The sequence below is a fragment of the Dromiciops gliroides genome, chromosome 2 (genome assembly GCF_019393635.1).
Source record: "Dromiciops gliroides isolate mDroGli1 chromosome 2, mDroGli1.pri, whole genome shotgun sequence".
Classification (NCBI taxonomy): Eukaryota; Metazoa; Chordata; class Mammalia; order Microbiotheria; family Microbiotheriidae; genus Dromiciops; species Dromiciops gliroides.
The window spans coordinates 533,607,264-533,621,568 of record NC_057862.1 but is presented as its reverse complement, the minus strand read 5'-3'; the positions used below and the strand labels follow the sequence as shown (position 1 = coordinate 533,621,568).

The 14,305-nt window shown below is 41.2% G+C and overlaps 1 protein-coding gene across 3 annotated transcripts in view; it reads left to right on the top strand.

The window, feature by feature from the left end:
- The window catches only part of ZMAT4 (zinc finger matrin-type 4), a 729,909-nt gene that overhangs the window by 37,133 nt on the left and 678,471 nt on the right, over positions 1-14,305 (top strand). For 2 of the 3 annotated variants that reach the window (XM_043989056.1, XM_043989057.1), the window contains exon 2: positions 10,392-10,541. The exons of the other annotated variant lie outside the window; for it this stretch is intronic. In XM_043989056.1, coding sequence (XP_043844991.1) covers positions 10,489-10,541 — 53 coding nt within the window. In that variant the 5' untranslated portion in view covers positions 10,392-10,488. The remainder of the gene's footprint in view (positions 1-10,391; positions 10,542-14,305) is intronic. 3 annotated transcript variants of the gene reach the window in all.

Here is a 14,305-nt window from a genome sequence, read left to right as displayed (position 1 = left end):
TGCTACTCCTCTTCTTCCTCAAAAAAGGGAAAGAAACAAATCAGTCCCCATCTTTTCACTGGAAGCAGAAAGATTTAGAAGATGGTCTCGTTGGGGTTCATTCTTTCCCATGCCCCATGCTGCAATAAATTCTGGAAAGTTTTTTGTTTTGTTTTTTTGTGTGTTTTTGTTTTGTTGTTTTTGTTTTTGTTTTTCAGGGCAATGGGGGTTAAGTGACTTGCTCAGGGTCACACAGCTAGTATCAAGTGTCTGAGGCCAGATTTGAACTCAGGCCCTCCTGAATCCAGGGCCAGTACTTAATCCACTGCGCCACCTAGCTGCCCCAAAATTCTGGAAAGTTTTCCATTGTCTTGATATAGAATTTAGATCTGAAATTGATCTTTAGATATCATCTGGTCCACTCCCTTATTTAACAAATGAGGAAACTGAGCCCCAGAGAAGGGAGATAAATTACTAGTAGGATCAACTAATCTTGGTTGAGACATTCCCCTCTTCGGTTCCATTTTCTTATCTCCAAAGTAAATTAGTTGGGATGGGTCCATGCTTCTCAATCTTTTCAAACATAAGAACCCTCCCCCCCCCCATCCCCACAATTTTTTTGGGTGGGGCAATGAGGGTTAAGTGACTTGTCCAGGGTCACACAGCTAGTATCAAGTGTCTGAGGCATCCAGGGCTGGTGCTTTATCTACTGCACCACCTAACTGCCTCCACCCAACCCCCCACCATTTTTAACATCCAAACATTCCTTGTCCATCCCGTATGACAATAGTTGTACTATTATCAGATGATTGAGAAAACACAGGATGATACCAAAACTCTTATGTCATTATGGCTTTGCCACCCTGGTCAAGTCACTTAACTTCATAGTGCCTTGGGCAACTCTCCAACACTGTAACATTTAGAGCAGTTGTTCCCACTGGCAGAAGTGCCTCACTGGGATAGCAATGAAATCACAGGGACAGTAAAACAAACCCCAACCCCAGTTATCTACATACATGTTCATAGTAATAATACATGTGCCTGAGATGTTATTTATTCAATCTACAGAGGCTATCGCAGACTCACAGGACTATGGATTTTGAAATGGAAGTCATTTTAGAGACTTGGGATCTATGAATTTAAAATATACATATACTTTGATAACTCTATTTCAGTATAATTGCTTTCCTTAGTAAGTCTATGTATTTTTTTTAATTTATATATTTAAAAACATTATTCAGAGGAGCACACAGGCTTCCCCAGATTGTCAGAGGGGTCTGCGGCACCAAAACAGTTAAGAACCCCTGATCTAGTATTCTAACATCCTATTTTTATTTCCTCAGAAAAGTTAAGACTTGCTTAAGTCCACAGGCAGGAGAGCTGGGATTTGAATTTAGCTTCTTTGGCTGCAAATTCAATGCTGATTTCATTGCTGACTCCATTTGTTTATTCCTGGACTTGTGGGCTCCTTGCATTCATTTTGTGGCCCACAGGTTGGGGACCGCTGGATTAGATTATCTCTAAGGCCCCTTCTGGTTGTAATGTTTTATGTCTTGTTCCTAAATAACAGATTTTTTTTGCCCACATTCTTACACTATGTCAGGGAATTCCTACACCAAGTGAGGCCATCAGGGAGAGCTTTTGTTGATTAGAAACAACATCTACCCAGCTCCAGAGAAAGGTCACAGCAGCAGCAGCTTATGGTGACTAATTGGCATACTGGATAATGTTCCAAAATAGCTTTATTTCTAAAAGCCATTAAGTCCTGATAAGTGGGCATTTTTGCAGACAGAAAAACAAATAAGGAGAGACATTAACATTATCTTTCCGTTGCATATGTGCATGGATGTTCAAGGGAGCCTGGTCTTGGGCTTTAGCTGAGAGACGCAGGAGGTTCCTGCCCTCCTCTCCTCCCCCTCCACCCCCAACCTCGGAAGGATTGGCTTCCAAGCATCCTTGCAAAATCCAGCTTCCCCATTTGTCCCTCCAAGAACCACTTCATCTAAATCTTGTTATCACCTTGGGCTGCATTTTTCCCTCTTGGGTCTCCAGAGGCTGAAGCTGATTGGGACTGACAACCCCTGATTAGGCTGAGAATTTTGCGGGCTGGTTTGCAGAGAGATCTGCCAAAGAGCCCCACCTACTGTTCCACACATAGCTCTTGGTTGTGAGGGAACAGCATGGAACACTTTAGTCCCATTTTCAATTCTAGACCAGCTAACAAAACCAACAGCCCTGCTGGGGTCCTGAAGGCTGGGACCCTGACAACTGAATTAAGCTTTCTCATGCCCTAAATCTTTCTTGAAATGATTTTCCATAAATCATCTTGCCTTGGAGAAGCTTGGGCATGCCTCTGTCTGGAGCCTCCTAAGAGGCTTTTCCTGGAGCTATTCAAGCAAAGGGAGGAGAGCAGAAGGATGATAGCACCTCTTGTCTTTTACAGGAAATCAGGGAACTGGACTCTCCCTCAGAAATGTGCTAGAGGTCTTTAAATAAGACTGTTTATTCTGCTCTTCAAGGCTTGTAATGGGCTAGGGGAAGATTAGTTACCATGATGACAGTCACACCACATAACATGGCCCTTGTTCTGTGCTGGAATGGAAAGGCATCAACACCAAGTTTACGTGGGGGTGGGGGGGTCGGCATCCGGGTGGTTCTGTCCAAGCCAGGATGCTCTGGGACTCAGATTCCAGAAGAATTTATGATCGTGACTAGATGAGTTAGGAGACTAATGTCTTGTTCTTAACATAGCTTTCCCTTCCAATCAGGATTAATTTTAGGGAAAGTAGATGGTTTGTTCATGTCACCCTTCTATTTAATAAACTCTAGTGGTTAACTATTGCCTCTGGGAGCAAATATAAAATGCTCTGTCTGCCATTCAAAGCCCTTCATAACCTAGCCCCCAGCAGGGGGCTTTCCATTCTTCTTATACTTTGCTCTTCAACATGTACTCTTCAATCCAGTGACACTGGCCTCCTGGCTGTCCAACAAATAAAGCATCCATCTCTTCGCTCTGGGTATTTTCTCTGACTGTCCTCCATTTTTGGAATGCTTTCCCTCCTCAATTCCAAGTACTAACCCCTCTGGCTTCCCCGACTAAAATCCCACCTTCTACAGGAAGCCTATCCCAACCCCCTCTTAATTCTAGTGTTTCCTCCTTCCTTTTAATATTTCCTATTTATCCTATATATAGCTCATTTTGTATATATTTGTTTACATGTTGTCTCCCCCATTAGATTGTAAGTTACTTGAGGGCAGAATATTGCTTGCCTCTTTTTGTATCCACAGTGCTTAGATGTCTGGCACCTGGTACATAGTCAATAAGTATTTGCTGGTTGTAGGGACAGCTTCACCATTCACTGTTATTGATAGCTGAAATCACACTATGAAAAATGTATTCCTTTGGCTTAAGTTTTGACATGTTATATTGTAAGTACCCTTGAGAAGGGTATCATTTTAGACTATAGGTAATTGATTTGTCCCTTAATGTTAACAGATTTATCAAAACTTTTCCAGAAACCAGGTATTGCTATGGAAGTAAGGGTGATACCTCGATTTGAGGCATGGAAAAGGCCCCTGAGAAAGAATGAAAGGTGTAATAAAGAGATCTGGCAGTCTATTAAAGGGAAACTGTTATTTAACATTTCTTCATAGGACTAGCTCTTCTTCTGAGGTCCTTCTTTCTCCTTCCTTACTTTATTTTTTATAATCATAATAGACTATGCTAGTTTTCCCCTCAAGACTTCTTATCCATGGTCATTCACATCCAATTTTGTCAATTATAGCAAATACTCTGTGCCAGATGTGATTCAGGTCAGTCACATGGTTGAAGCTGGGAACTGGAATCCAGTGAGATGTGTACTCATCTAACAAAAAGAAGCTTACTATGCAATAGCATGGAAAGGGATATCAGCAAAGATATAGTGTTGGTTCATTTGGACACATCTTTTGTCTCTGGAAAATACTTCTCTGGGAGATGCTCCCAGGAGGTTGAGGGTATGTAGACTCACTAGGCAGAGAATATCTATCAAATCTGAGTTACCTAGATACCCCCTGGGCTAAACTTTAAAAATTTTAAATGACCAATAAACTATATAAATGGTTTGACCCTTAGTTCCCTCTGCCAATTAAGTCTTGAGAATTCTTTCATTGCCCCTTAGGTCAAAACTAGCCTTGCTTACTTGACTTACTATATGTTTTTTCATACTATGTCATTTTTAAATTTTTTTTTTTAGTGAGGCAATTGGGGTTAAGTGACTTGCCCAGGGTCACACAGCTAGTAAGTGTTAAGTGTCTGAGGCCGGATTTGAACTCAGGTACTCCTGAATCCAGGGCCGGTGCTCTATCCACTGTGCCACCTAGCTGCCCCCATACTATGTCATTTTACTCATCTTGATAGTAAGTCAATCAAAAAGCATTTGTTAAGCACCTCTTAAAGGTCAGGAACTGTGCTGAACTCTGGAGATACAAGGAAAGACAAAAATGTCCTATTTTCTCAAGGACCTCACTGTCTAATGGGGAAGACACCATGCAAACAATGATGTATAAAAAATATATATATGTGTGGGTATATACACACACACACACACACAGAGGATAAAGTGGAGATAATCTACAGAGGGAAGGTAGTAGAATAAAAAAGGATTAAGGAAAAGCTTCTTGTGGGTGGGATTTCATCTGAAACTTGAAGGACACCCAGGAGACCAAGAGATGGAGATAAAGAGATAGATAATTCCAGGCATGGGAGTTAGCAAGTGAAAATTCCCTGAGTTGGGAGTAGTGTTTTGTTTGAGGAACAACAAGAAGGTTAGTATAACTGGATTGTAGAGTATATCTGGGGAGGGGACAGGGAGGAAAGTGTAAGAAGACTGGAAAGGTAGAAGGAGGCAAGGTTATGAAGGGTGACTTCCTAGGACTTTCTGGCAGTCAATCAATATATATTTATTCCATGCTTACCACATGTCAGATACTCTCCATAGTGCAGGGGCTACAAAGACAAAGTAAAAACAATACATGCCCTCAGGAAGCTTGGATTCTAATGGAAGAGATAGCATGTATATACATGATACATGCAAAGAAGCTGTCAAGTAACTTTAGAGGGCAAAGCACTGGCATCTGCGGAGAATGAAAAACTTCCTGCAAAAGGTGGCATTTGAACTGAGTCTTGATGGAAGCCAGGGATTCTAAGGGACAAAGATGAGGAGGAGAGAATATTCTTAACACTGAGGTCAGCAAAGACACAGTGATGGAAGATAGAGTGTTATGTATGAGGCATAGCAAGTAGACCACTATAGGCATGCATAGAATTCATGGAGGAAAGTAATATGTAGGAAGATTGGAAAGGCAGAAAGCAATCAGGTTATAAAAAACTTTAAATGCCAAATAGAAGAGTTTATAGATGATCCTTAGAGTGATAGGGAGCCACTGAGATGTATTAAGCAGGAAGGTCTGATCTACACTTTAGGGTCTGAGTCAATTTCTCTTGCCTCTAGCACCTCTAGCACTATTGCCTCAAGTGCGAATATATGTTTCATTGGCATCTAATTCCTTATCTTTCTTGGCTATTAGATCTCTGCTGTTCATTTGCAAGGCTTTCTGCCTAATGAAGTTCCTGGCTCTGACCTTCACTTTTAGGGTAAACCTTGCCAAAGGCAAGCTAATCTTCCCTTTGAACATAAATTGGACACTTAGATAAGAGTGCACAACTTGTTTTTGGTTTCTTTTTTGTTGTTGTTTTTTGTTTTTACAAGGCAATGAGGGTTAAGTGACTTGCCCAGGGTCACACAGCTAGTTAAGTATCAAATGTCTGAGGCTGGATTTGAACTCAGGTCCTCCTGAATCCAAGGCCAGTGCTTTATCCACTGTGCCACCTAGCTGCCCCATGTTTTTGGTTTCTTAATTGAAGTATAATGTGGAAAACTGGTTGGAGAGCATGGGGAGGAGCCAGTAGAAACTAATCTGGTTAATTAAAAGGTGAAGAAGTAAAGTCAGTAGAAAGGAAGCATGGGTTGGAAGTGGATCAACCCAGGGCAACTCAAATAGAAATGGGGCCACTAAACCATACAGAAGGATCCCTGCAAGCCACAGATTGACTTAGTTTTAAAATGTAATATTATCTGTTTTGTTGTATTTATTGCTGTATTGTTACATTTATTTATTGTATTATTTGTTGCACTTTGTTGATTTGTATTTTGTTGTATTTGTATTTTTGCTAGAATATATTTTGTTATCATTATGTTTTATTTTATTATTTATTTTGTTATATTGTATTTATTTATTTTGTTAAATATTTTCAAGGTTACAGTTTAATCTGCTTCTGGCTGCACTTAGAAGTGTTGTGGGCCCACTGACGTTTGATAGTTTTGGTGTTTGATACTTTTACTGTAGAGAACAGAAAAAAAGTGAAGGCTTAGAGCACTGAAGAACAAAAATAGTGAGTATAGCATGTATCTAGGACAGGAAAGAGACAGTTTGACTGTAATGCAGGTTATGTTTGGAGAATAGTGGGAGATTAGGTTGTGTAGATAGTTAGGGTGACAGTAAACTATAGACAGCCCTAAAAGCCTGAATTTAAATTTTATAGGGTGGTGTTGGGGAAATGGGGCCACTGAGGATGTTTGGGTACAAGATGGTGATAGTGGCATTTTGTAGAGTGCCTGATGACATTTCACAGTCCTGACTCACTTAAATCCAATTCACTTGCAAGTCAAGACATCACCCTCCTGATATCATTGGTCCTCTTCGAGAATGAAGGATGAACAACAATCTGTGAGTAGTAGTAGCTGCCCCACTGGGGACCCAACTGTCTAGTTCTAGGTGGGCAATAACATTAGAGCAGGAGCATACTAAATGAATCGAGGGGTGGAGAGCCAGGAATTAACTGACAGAAATTAGATGATTGTAATAAACAGTACTAGAGGTGAAGAATAGGGAGTTGGTACTTGGAGGAAAGGGAATTTGAAATCGCACAATTGGAAGAGGTAGAATTTCAGAGATTACCTGATCCAATAAGAATCTAAATAAGAACCTCCTTGACAGCATGCCTGACAAGTTGCCATCTTCTCTCTGCTGAAGAACCCTAGCACTGAGGAATTGACTATTTCCTAAGGAACTCAGTCATTAGGGTTAGGAATTTTTTAACTCACAACAAGCCCAAACCTGCCTTTTGGCCACTTCTCCCATTTCTCAGAGTTCTTGTGGGCCCAAGGAAAACAAATTGAATCCCTCTTCCATATAGGTACATATAGACAGCTGGATGATGCAGTAGATGGAATCTCTGGTTCTGAAGTTAGGAAGCCTTGAGTTCAAATCCAGTTTCAGACATTTACTAGCTGTGTGACCCTAGGCAAATTACTTAATCATTCTCTGCCTCAACTTCCTCAACTATAAAATGGAGACAATAACTGAACCTACCTCAGAGAATTGTTGTAAGGATAAAATGAGATAATATTTGAAAAGTATGTGGCACATAGTTGTTTGTCATTTGTTCTTGAAGAGAACCATGACATCAGAAGGTGATGTCATGACTTGAAGTGAATTGGATTTAAGTGAGGGAGGCTGTGCAAAGTCACTAGCTTCATTCTGTACTTCAGAGCTACCTGGGTCCAGCGGCAAGATATACATCAGAATGACTGGAGATGGCCCTGGATGCAGTGGGAAACCTTTGCCTTTTTTTTTTTTAAAGCTAAGGTACTTCTCAGGTCTCAGTTTGTCTGAGGCAATGCCATTCAGTTATTAAGACTAGGTAAGAAGTGAAATAAAGAATGGCCTCCTTTACCTAGTCAAAATAAATGAATGAAGGAAGGAAGGAAGGAAGGAAGATAGAAAAGAAAGAAAGGAAGGAAAGAAGAAAGAAGGAAGATAGAAAAGAAAGGAAGGAAAGAAGAAGGAAAGAAGAAGGAAGGAAGGGAGGAAGGAAGGAAGGAAGGAAGGAAGGAAGGAAGGAAGGAAGGAAGGAAGGAAGGAAGGAAGGAAGGAAGGAAGGATAGTAGAAAGGAAGTCAGTCTGGGAGGGGAAGGTCCTCAGAGTTTCTTGCAAGAACAGAAGCAATTGCTATTTACCCTCACTATGAGTCATTGAGAGGCCAAACAACAGCTAATGAGGCTTGGGCTAGGACCAGTTGTTGGTCAATTTATGAGAGTTAGAGTGATTTGGGGTTAAGGTGTGATTCTTAAAAAAAATCTAGGTCCTTATACCCCCAGACATTTTTTGAGGTTTAGGCCATCAAAACTTATATTTCTGGGTGCAGCTAGGTGGCAGTAGATAGAGCACCAGCCCTGGAGTCAGGAGTACCTGAGTTCAAATCCGGCCTCAGACACTTGACACTTACTAGCTGTGTGACCCTGGGTAAGTCACTTTACCCTCATTGCTTCGCAAAACAAAAGAAAACAAAACAAAAAACTTCAATTTCTTTTGGCAGAGCACCCTCAGGTAAGGGTAGGACAGGGAGAGGGAGAGGGAGCTGCACTGCTCAAATGAAGCTTGCCATTTAGTTGGCTATTCCCTTCTCTTCCTTTCCCATTTCAAACACTTGAAGGCTATCACACCTCCTCCAAGCTAAACATCTCTAGTGTCTTCAACCCAGCTCTCACCCAGTTATCCTCCTGGTCATTGTTTGGATCTTCTCTAGGAAGCTAGGTGGATAGAGCATTGGAGTTGGAGTCAGGAAGACCCAAGTTCAAATCCTGCCTCGTACACTTACTTGCTGTATAGCCCTGTCAAGTCACTTAACTTCTTTCAGCTTCAGTTTCCTCACCTGTAAAATGGGGGTAATAATAGCACCTACCTCCCAGGGTTATTGTGAGCATCAAATGAGACAATGTCTATAAAGTGCTTTGAAAACCTTAAAGTGCTACATAAATGCGATCTCTTAGTTCCTCAATGTCCTCACTCAAATGTGATACCCAGGACTGCACACTAATCCTCCAGATGGGGTCTGAGCAGGATGGAGGCCAGCAGGAATGTCTTCTCGATTGCTCAGGACTCAGTGTTCCTATTAATGCAGTCTAGACTTAGATTAGCTTTCTTGGCTGCTGCGTCACACTATTGACTCACATTGAGCTGGTTGTCCACTAAAATACCCAGGCCCTTTTCACCAGAACTGTATTGAATCATTTCCTGAAAGTGAGCTTGTTAAGCAATGGAAGGAGCTCTCAAAGAAGGCTGTGGAATCTGTTTCTCTGAGGGGCCTTAGGGATGGGAGAGCTGCTTATCTCAGTAGGCTCTTTTTTTTTTTGTTTGTGGGGCAATGAGGGTTAAGTGACTTGCCAAGGGTCACACAGCTAGTAAGTGTCAAGTGTCTGAAGCAAGATTTGAACTCAAGTCCTCCTGAATCCAGGACCAGTGCTTTATCAACCGCGCCACATAATTGCTCCCACTTAGTAGGCTCTTTTGAGGTCATCTTTGGCCAGAGACAGAGCTAGAATGGATTAAGGGACCTCCTCATGCTCTGATCCTTTGACCCAAACTTACTCCTCTCACGCATTCTTGACTTCCCTTATAGGTAGCATTGATTCTCTATAAGGATAGCCCAGTTAAAGTGAGAGAAACAACTTTCTTGGTCCAGGGTCCTAAGGAAAGGAACTTTTTTTTCATGGACCTTTGGCATGCTGCCAGGTAGCTTAGGGGGTGGAATAAGTGGCAGGTCCATATTTACCCTGATTTTAACCTTGTTCCTAATGGAGAATAGCATCACTTATAGGCATGGTCATTGGGCATTTATTCAGTTTGGGCCCATGGAAAGAGCTGCTCAATTTCTTTGGTTCTGTGTACCTTCAATAATCTGTATCCACATATAAGCTGCATGAATATGGAAAGACAAAAAAAATAATCCTACAACAACCTGTTCTTCCTTTCTGTATCCTGTACTATTTGTTCCCCTGTGTGGACATATTTCCTAAACAAGGCTCATATTTATGACTTAGAACTTATTAATGAAGGTCATGATCCCAAGTCTCCACTGGTTCATGACTGTGAAATGCACATTTGAGTGCTCTCCTCTCTCTCTGTCTCCCCCCTTCCCTTCCTCCCTCTCTCTGTCTCTGTCTGTCTTTCTTTCTCCCTCCCTCCCTGTCTCTCCTTTCTCTGTGTCTGTATGTCTGTCAAACACACATACAAACAAACACAGACCCAGTAGCCCAAACCCCATCTTGACATGCAGAGAAAATATTAAGCTGCACATTTTGCAGGTGTGCCCTCCTCTTGATCCTATGCCAACTTTATATTCCTTTCCACCCCTCCCTTCCTTTTTCTAACTTGTATTAAAAAGAGAAAGAGAGAGAGAAAGAGCCAGATGTGAACGCAGGCTCATCAGCAATACACAAAACACTAAGCACACCCTCCCCGTCTCTTGTGCTTTATGAAAAGTTAAAATTAAATCAGGGCAGCGTTATTAAGCTAAGTGATTTTTGCAGGGCTCGGATGAATTCCTGTGTGTGCCACATCATTGGCTGGAAATGTGCCTGGGGTACCACTGAGCGAGGAATGTACATCTAACGACTGCTAACAGGAATGGAGCTGCCTGGGAGGGGGCGTTTGGGACTTCCAAGCTCTTGGAGACGCAGGTACCTTATTTCTGGGGCCCCGGGTCTCAACTCTCATGGCTCATATGCAAACTCACCCCATAGAAACCAAAGGTAGAGAGCTAGAGCACAGCAAGCTGTAGCAGCAGCAGCATTCCCTTGCACCCCCTCCAACCCTGTACTATCATTGGGAGAGAGTAATGATTCAGAGTCAAAATAAGAGCCTTGAATAATAACAATTCATGGCATGTAATGCTTTAGCTGGTGGCAAAAGCATTGGGCTTAGTATCAGGAAGACTTGAATTCAAATTTGGCCTCAGAAACTTCCTAGCTATGTGATCCTGGGCATATTACTTAATATCTGTCTGCCTCAGTTTCCTCACCTATAAAATGGGGCTAGTAATAGGACTTACCTCCCAGAGTATGATATGAAAATTGAATAAGATAATGTTTGTAAAACATGTTAGTGTTTGACACATAGTAGGCACTATAAAATGCTTATATTCTCCCTTCCCTCCCATTCACTGTATATGGAATAATTTCCTCACAATAGCTCAGTGAAGTAGATATAGCAACTATTATCACTATTTCATGGAGGAGGAAACTTCCTGAGTCTTGTGAAATGACTTGTTCAAGGTCATACAGTCAAAGAACCAGGACTTGAGTTCTTCTGAATCAAAGTCTCCTCCACCCCCTCCAAAAAGGGAAGACCTTGGGAATAGATATCTCTTTCGACAGGGACCTGGGAACTCAGGTTTCTAGCCAGGCATAGCTGTCCTCTTTGGGTATGCCACAATTCAACCAAGTTATTCATGGAAGTGCTGAACTACTTTGGAAGACAGCAGGACAGCTTAAGGTGAATGCTTTTTATCATTAGTGGATCTCTTGACCAACCCTTCCTTTGGGAGGTTGCTTTGGCATACCCAAACCCTAAGTGTTTAGAGGAGAAATTAGGTGAACTGTTCTCCAGCAATAGGACTGTTGGGGTAGGGAATGAGGGGGTGGGAGGGTTGGGGTCTTAGCATCACCAACTGGCTTGACCAATATTTTATCATATAATCCAGTAGTTTCTTACAGACACTGAGTGTTATTGATCTTGGATAAAATAATTTTTTATTTTCCTAGCCCTTGGGAGGGAGTGGTAGTAAGAAGGAGAATCTTCTTAAGATATCAGTTTATCAGACTGATGCATGAAAAGAGCTGTACCTGAAATAACAAAAATAACAGCAAAGATTTGTATACTTTAAAACTTGCAAAATGCTTTATGTGTCTTATTTCACTTGATCCTCACAACTACCCTGTGAGTCAAGTGATTTTATTATCTTCATTTCACAGATTGGAAACCTGAGGCAAAGAGAGGTTAAGTGATCCTTGCCAGGATCACACAGCCAGAAAGCATCTGAGACAGGGCTTCAACTCAGGTCCACCTGATTCTGAGTCTAACATTTGCTTACTATGCAACTTGGGACAAATTACTCAGTTTCTTATAATCTGAGATTCTTTGTCTATCACAAGGGGATGGTGCTACTTGTTCATAGGGTTTTGGGGAGGATCTCCAGATAGAAGATATAGGAAGAACTTTGTAAAGCACTGGATAAGTGTGACCTAGTCTTACTAATATGCAGTATCATTCTGTTTAAGAGATGGCATATGCCATTATGAAGAGATCTCAAGAGTGAGCTAGACTGCTATCATTATGACTAGTTCAGACTGGGAACCTCCATCCAGTTTATAAGCTCATGAGAGTTTGGGCTCCATTAGTGTTTTACCTGCAAGGGATGTGTACTACTAGTGATGCCAGTTCCATCCCTTCTTTAGATGCACATGGCTTTCCCTGCCTTCCCGTGGCAGTGTTTGGCGATATGGCACAGGGTACCTTTTCTTTTAAAGAAAGATTTTCTGAGGAATGTTGGTCTTGGCTTGTACTAGCACATTTGGCTCTGTATTCATGCACTCAGCTCCCTTCAGACTGTGCAATGCAAAACATCGTATGAAACTTGGAAGTGGGAGGAAAATAGCATTTGCTACTCCTATTACCAGTGGCTCCCATCCTGAGACTTCAGGAAAGGGCTGATTCTGTCAGTCCCTGATGTGACTGCTAGATATCCATATTAAAAATGTCATTTTTTTTCAAATTAGTCTTGCATATAACTTCACCTATATTATTTAATTTTCATCCAGAAAATCACAGTGCCATGTGGAATGTTTTGCTACCCCTTATCAGAACTGGTTTCCTTAAACTAGGAATTTAAATAATTTAAATAATTTTGGATAAAAGACATTGAAGATCTTTATTTTTAGAACCCTGGCACTTCATAAATATTGGAATTTCATATAGTCCAAATCAGCCAGACACTCTTCAATTCTTGATGTGTTGTGACATGTAGTTCAACTTTTGAGAGAGATAATTTGGTAGACTTTGCCAGTCATCACCTAACATGCTACAGGCGATCTCTATATTTTCCCCAGAATTCAAATAACACTGTCACAGTGGATCAGAAAACTAGTCACTTGGGCGAGTCACCATGGCTCTGCATTTGGGCTTCAAAGAAGAGAACAAGATATCCTTGTTTACAGGCCCGTATTGGGGTTCAGGAGGCCATATCAGGTGATAACTGCCAAAGACTGGAGTATCCTCAGATGATAAATGATGAGGCAGAATGTGGGCCCACTTTGGCCTCTGTTACATACAACTCACCAGGGCTGATGTGTCACACTGACAGAAATGCTATTAGAAATCAATTTCATTTGTGTTTTTTTCCTTTATTCTTACTTTAGTAATGTAAATGGTCCTGAGCTGGGTAACCCATTAACCGTACTCATTATAGGTAGTTTGTGATTTTTCAACATCAGTAGAAATACTAGGGATTTGGTGGCAGGAATGGTGGAAAGGTGGTGAAAGGAAGCAGGAAGGAGAGATGAGGTATTTGGAGTAAAACACCACCAATATCATAATTTTGCCAAGAGCCAACTCTGTTAGAGACTCAGGATGCTGATGATTCTGCTCCAAGGACAAATCCCTTTTTCATAATGCCTGAAAGAATTTGGTCAGATTTCCCAAGAATAGAATGGTCTAAATTCAGTGAATTAAGGTTATTCCGATTGAAATATAAATTGACTGGCAGAATTTTAGTGTCCAGCACAAAGCTTTGAACTTAGTGATGACTCAAAAATGAGCTGAAGAGATGAATTAATCTAAGAAACAGGTAGGGATCTTGAAAAGCAATCTAATCAAGTGGTTTGCAAAATAAGATCTATAAACTATAGGTCAGTGGATCAAGCATCTCACAATTGGAAGGAATTTCAGAGGTCATCTAATTTCACTGGAACCTGAGCAGGAATCTCTTCTTCTGCTCCCATGCAAATGATTCGAGACTTGGAGAGTTCTGGAGGTGGGGAACTTACTACCAAATAAACAAGCATTTATTAAGTACTTACTATTTGTTAGGTGCTATGCGAGTAGTTAGGGGTACAAAGATAAAAGAGAAACAGTCCCTGTCCTCAAAGATTTAATATTTTAAAAGGGGAGACAATATATAATCATACAGGTATAGATAAAACATTACAGAACCCTAGAAGGTAATCTTAGGAGGGAAGACATTAGAAACTGGGGGAGGTAAACAAATACAAAAGCTTGTGAGTATTGAAGGAACTCAGGGATTCAGAGGGGCAGAGGTGATGAGGGAATGAATTCAAGGACTGGCAGGAAGAGAGCAGGAAGAGGTATCTAGAGCAAAAATAAAAAGACAGCTCTGTTCTAGGCTCTCCTTTTTTGCTTCTATGACAATAATCTCACCAGTTCCCAA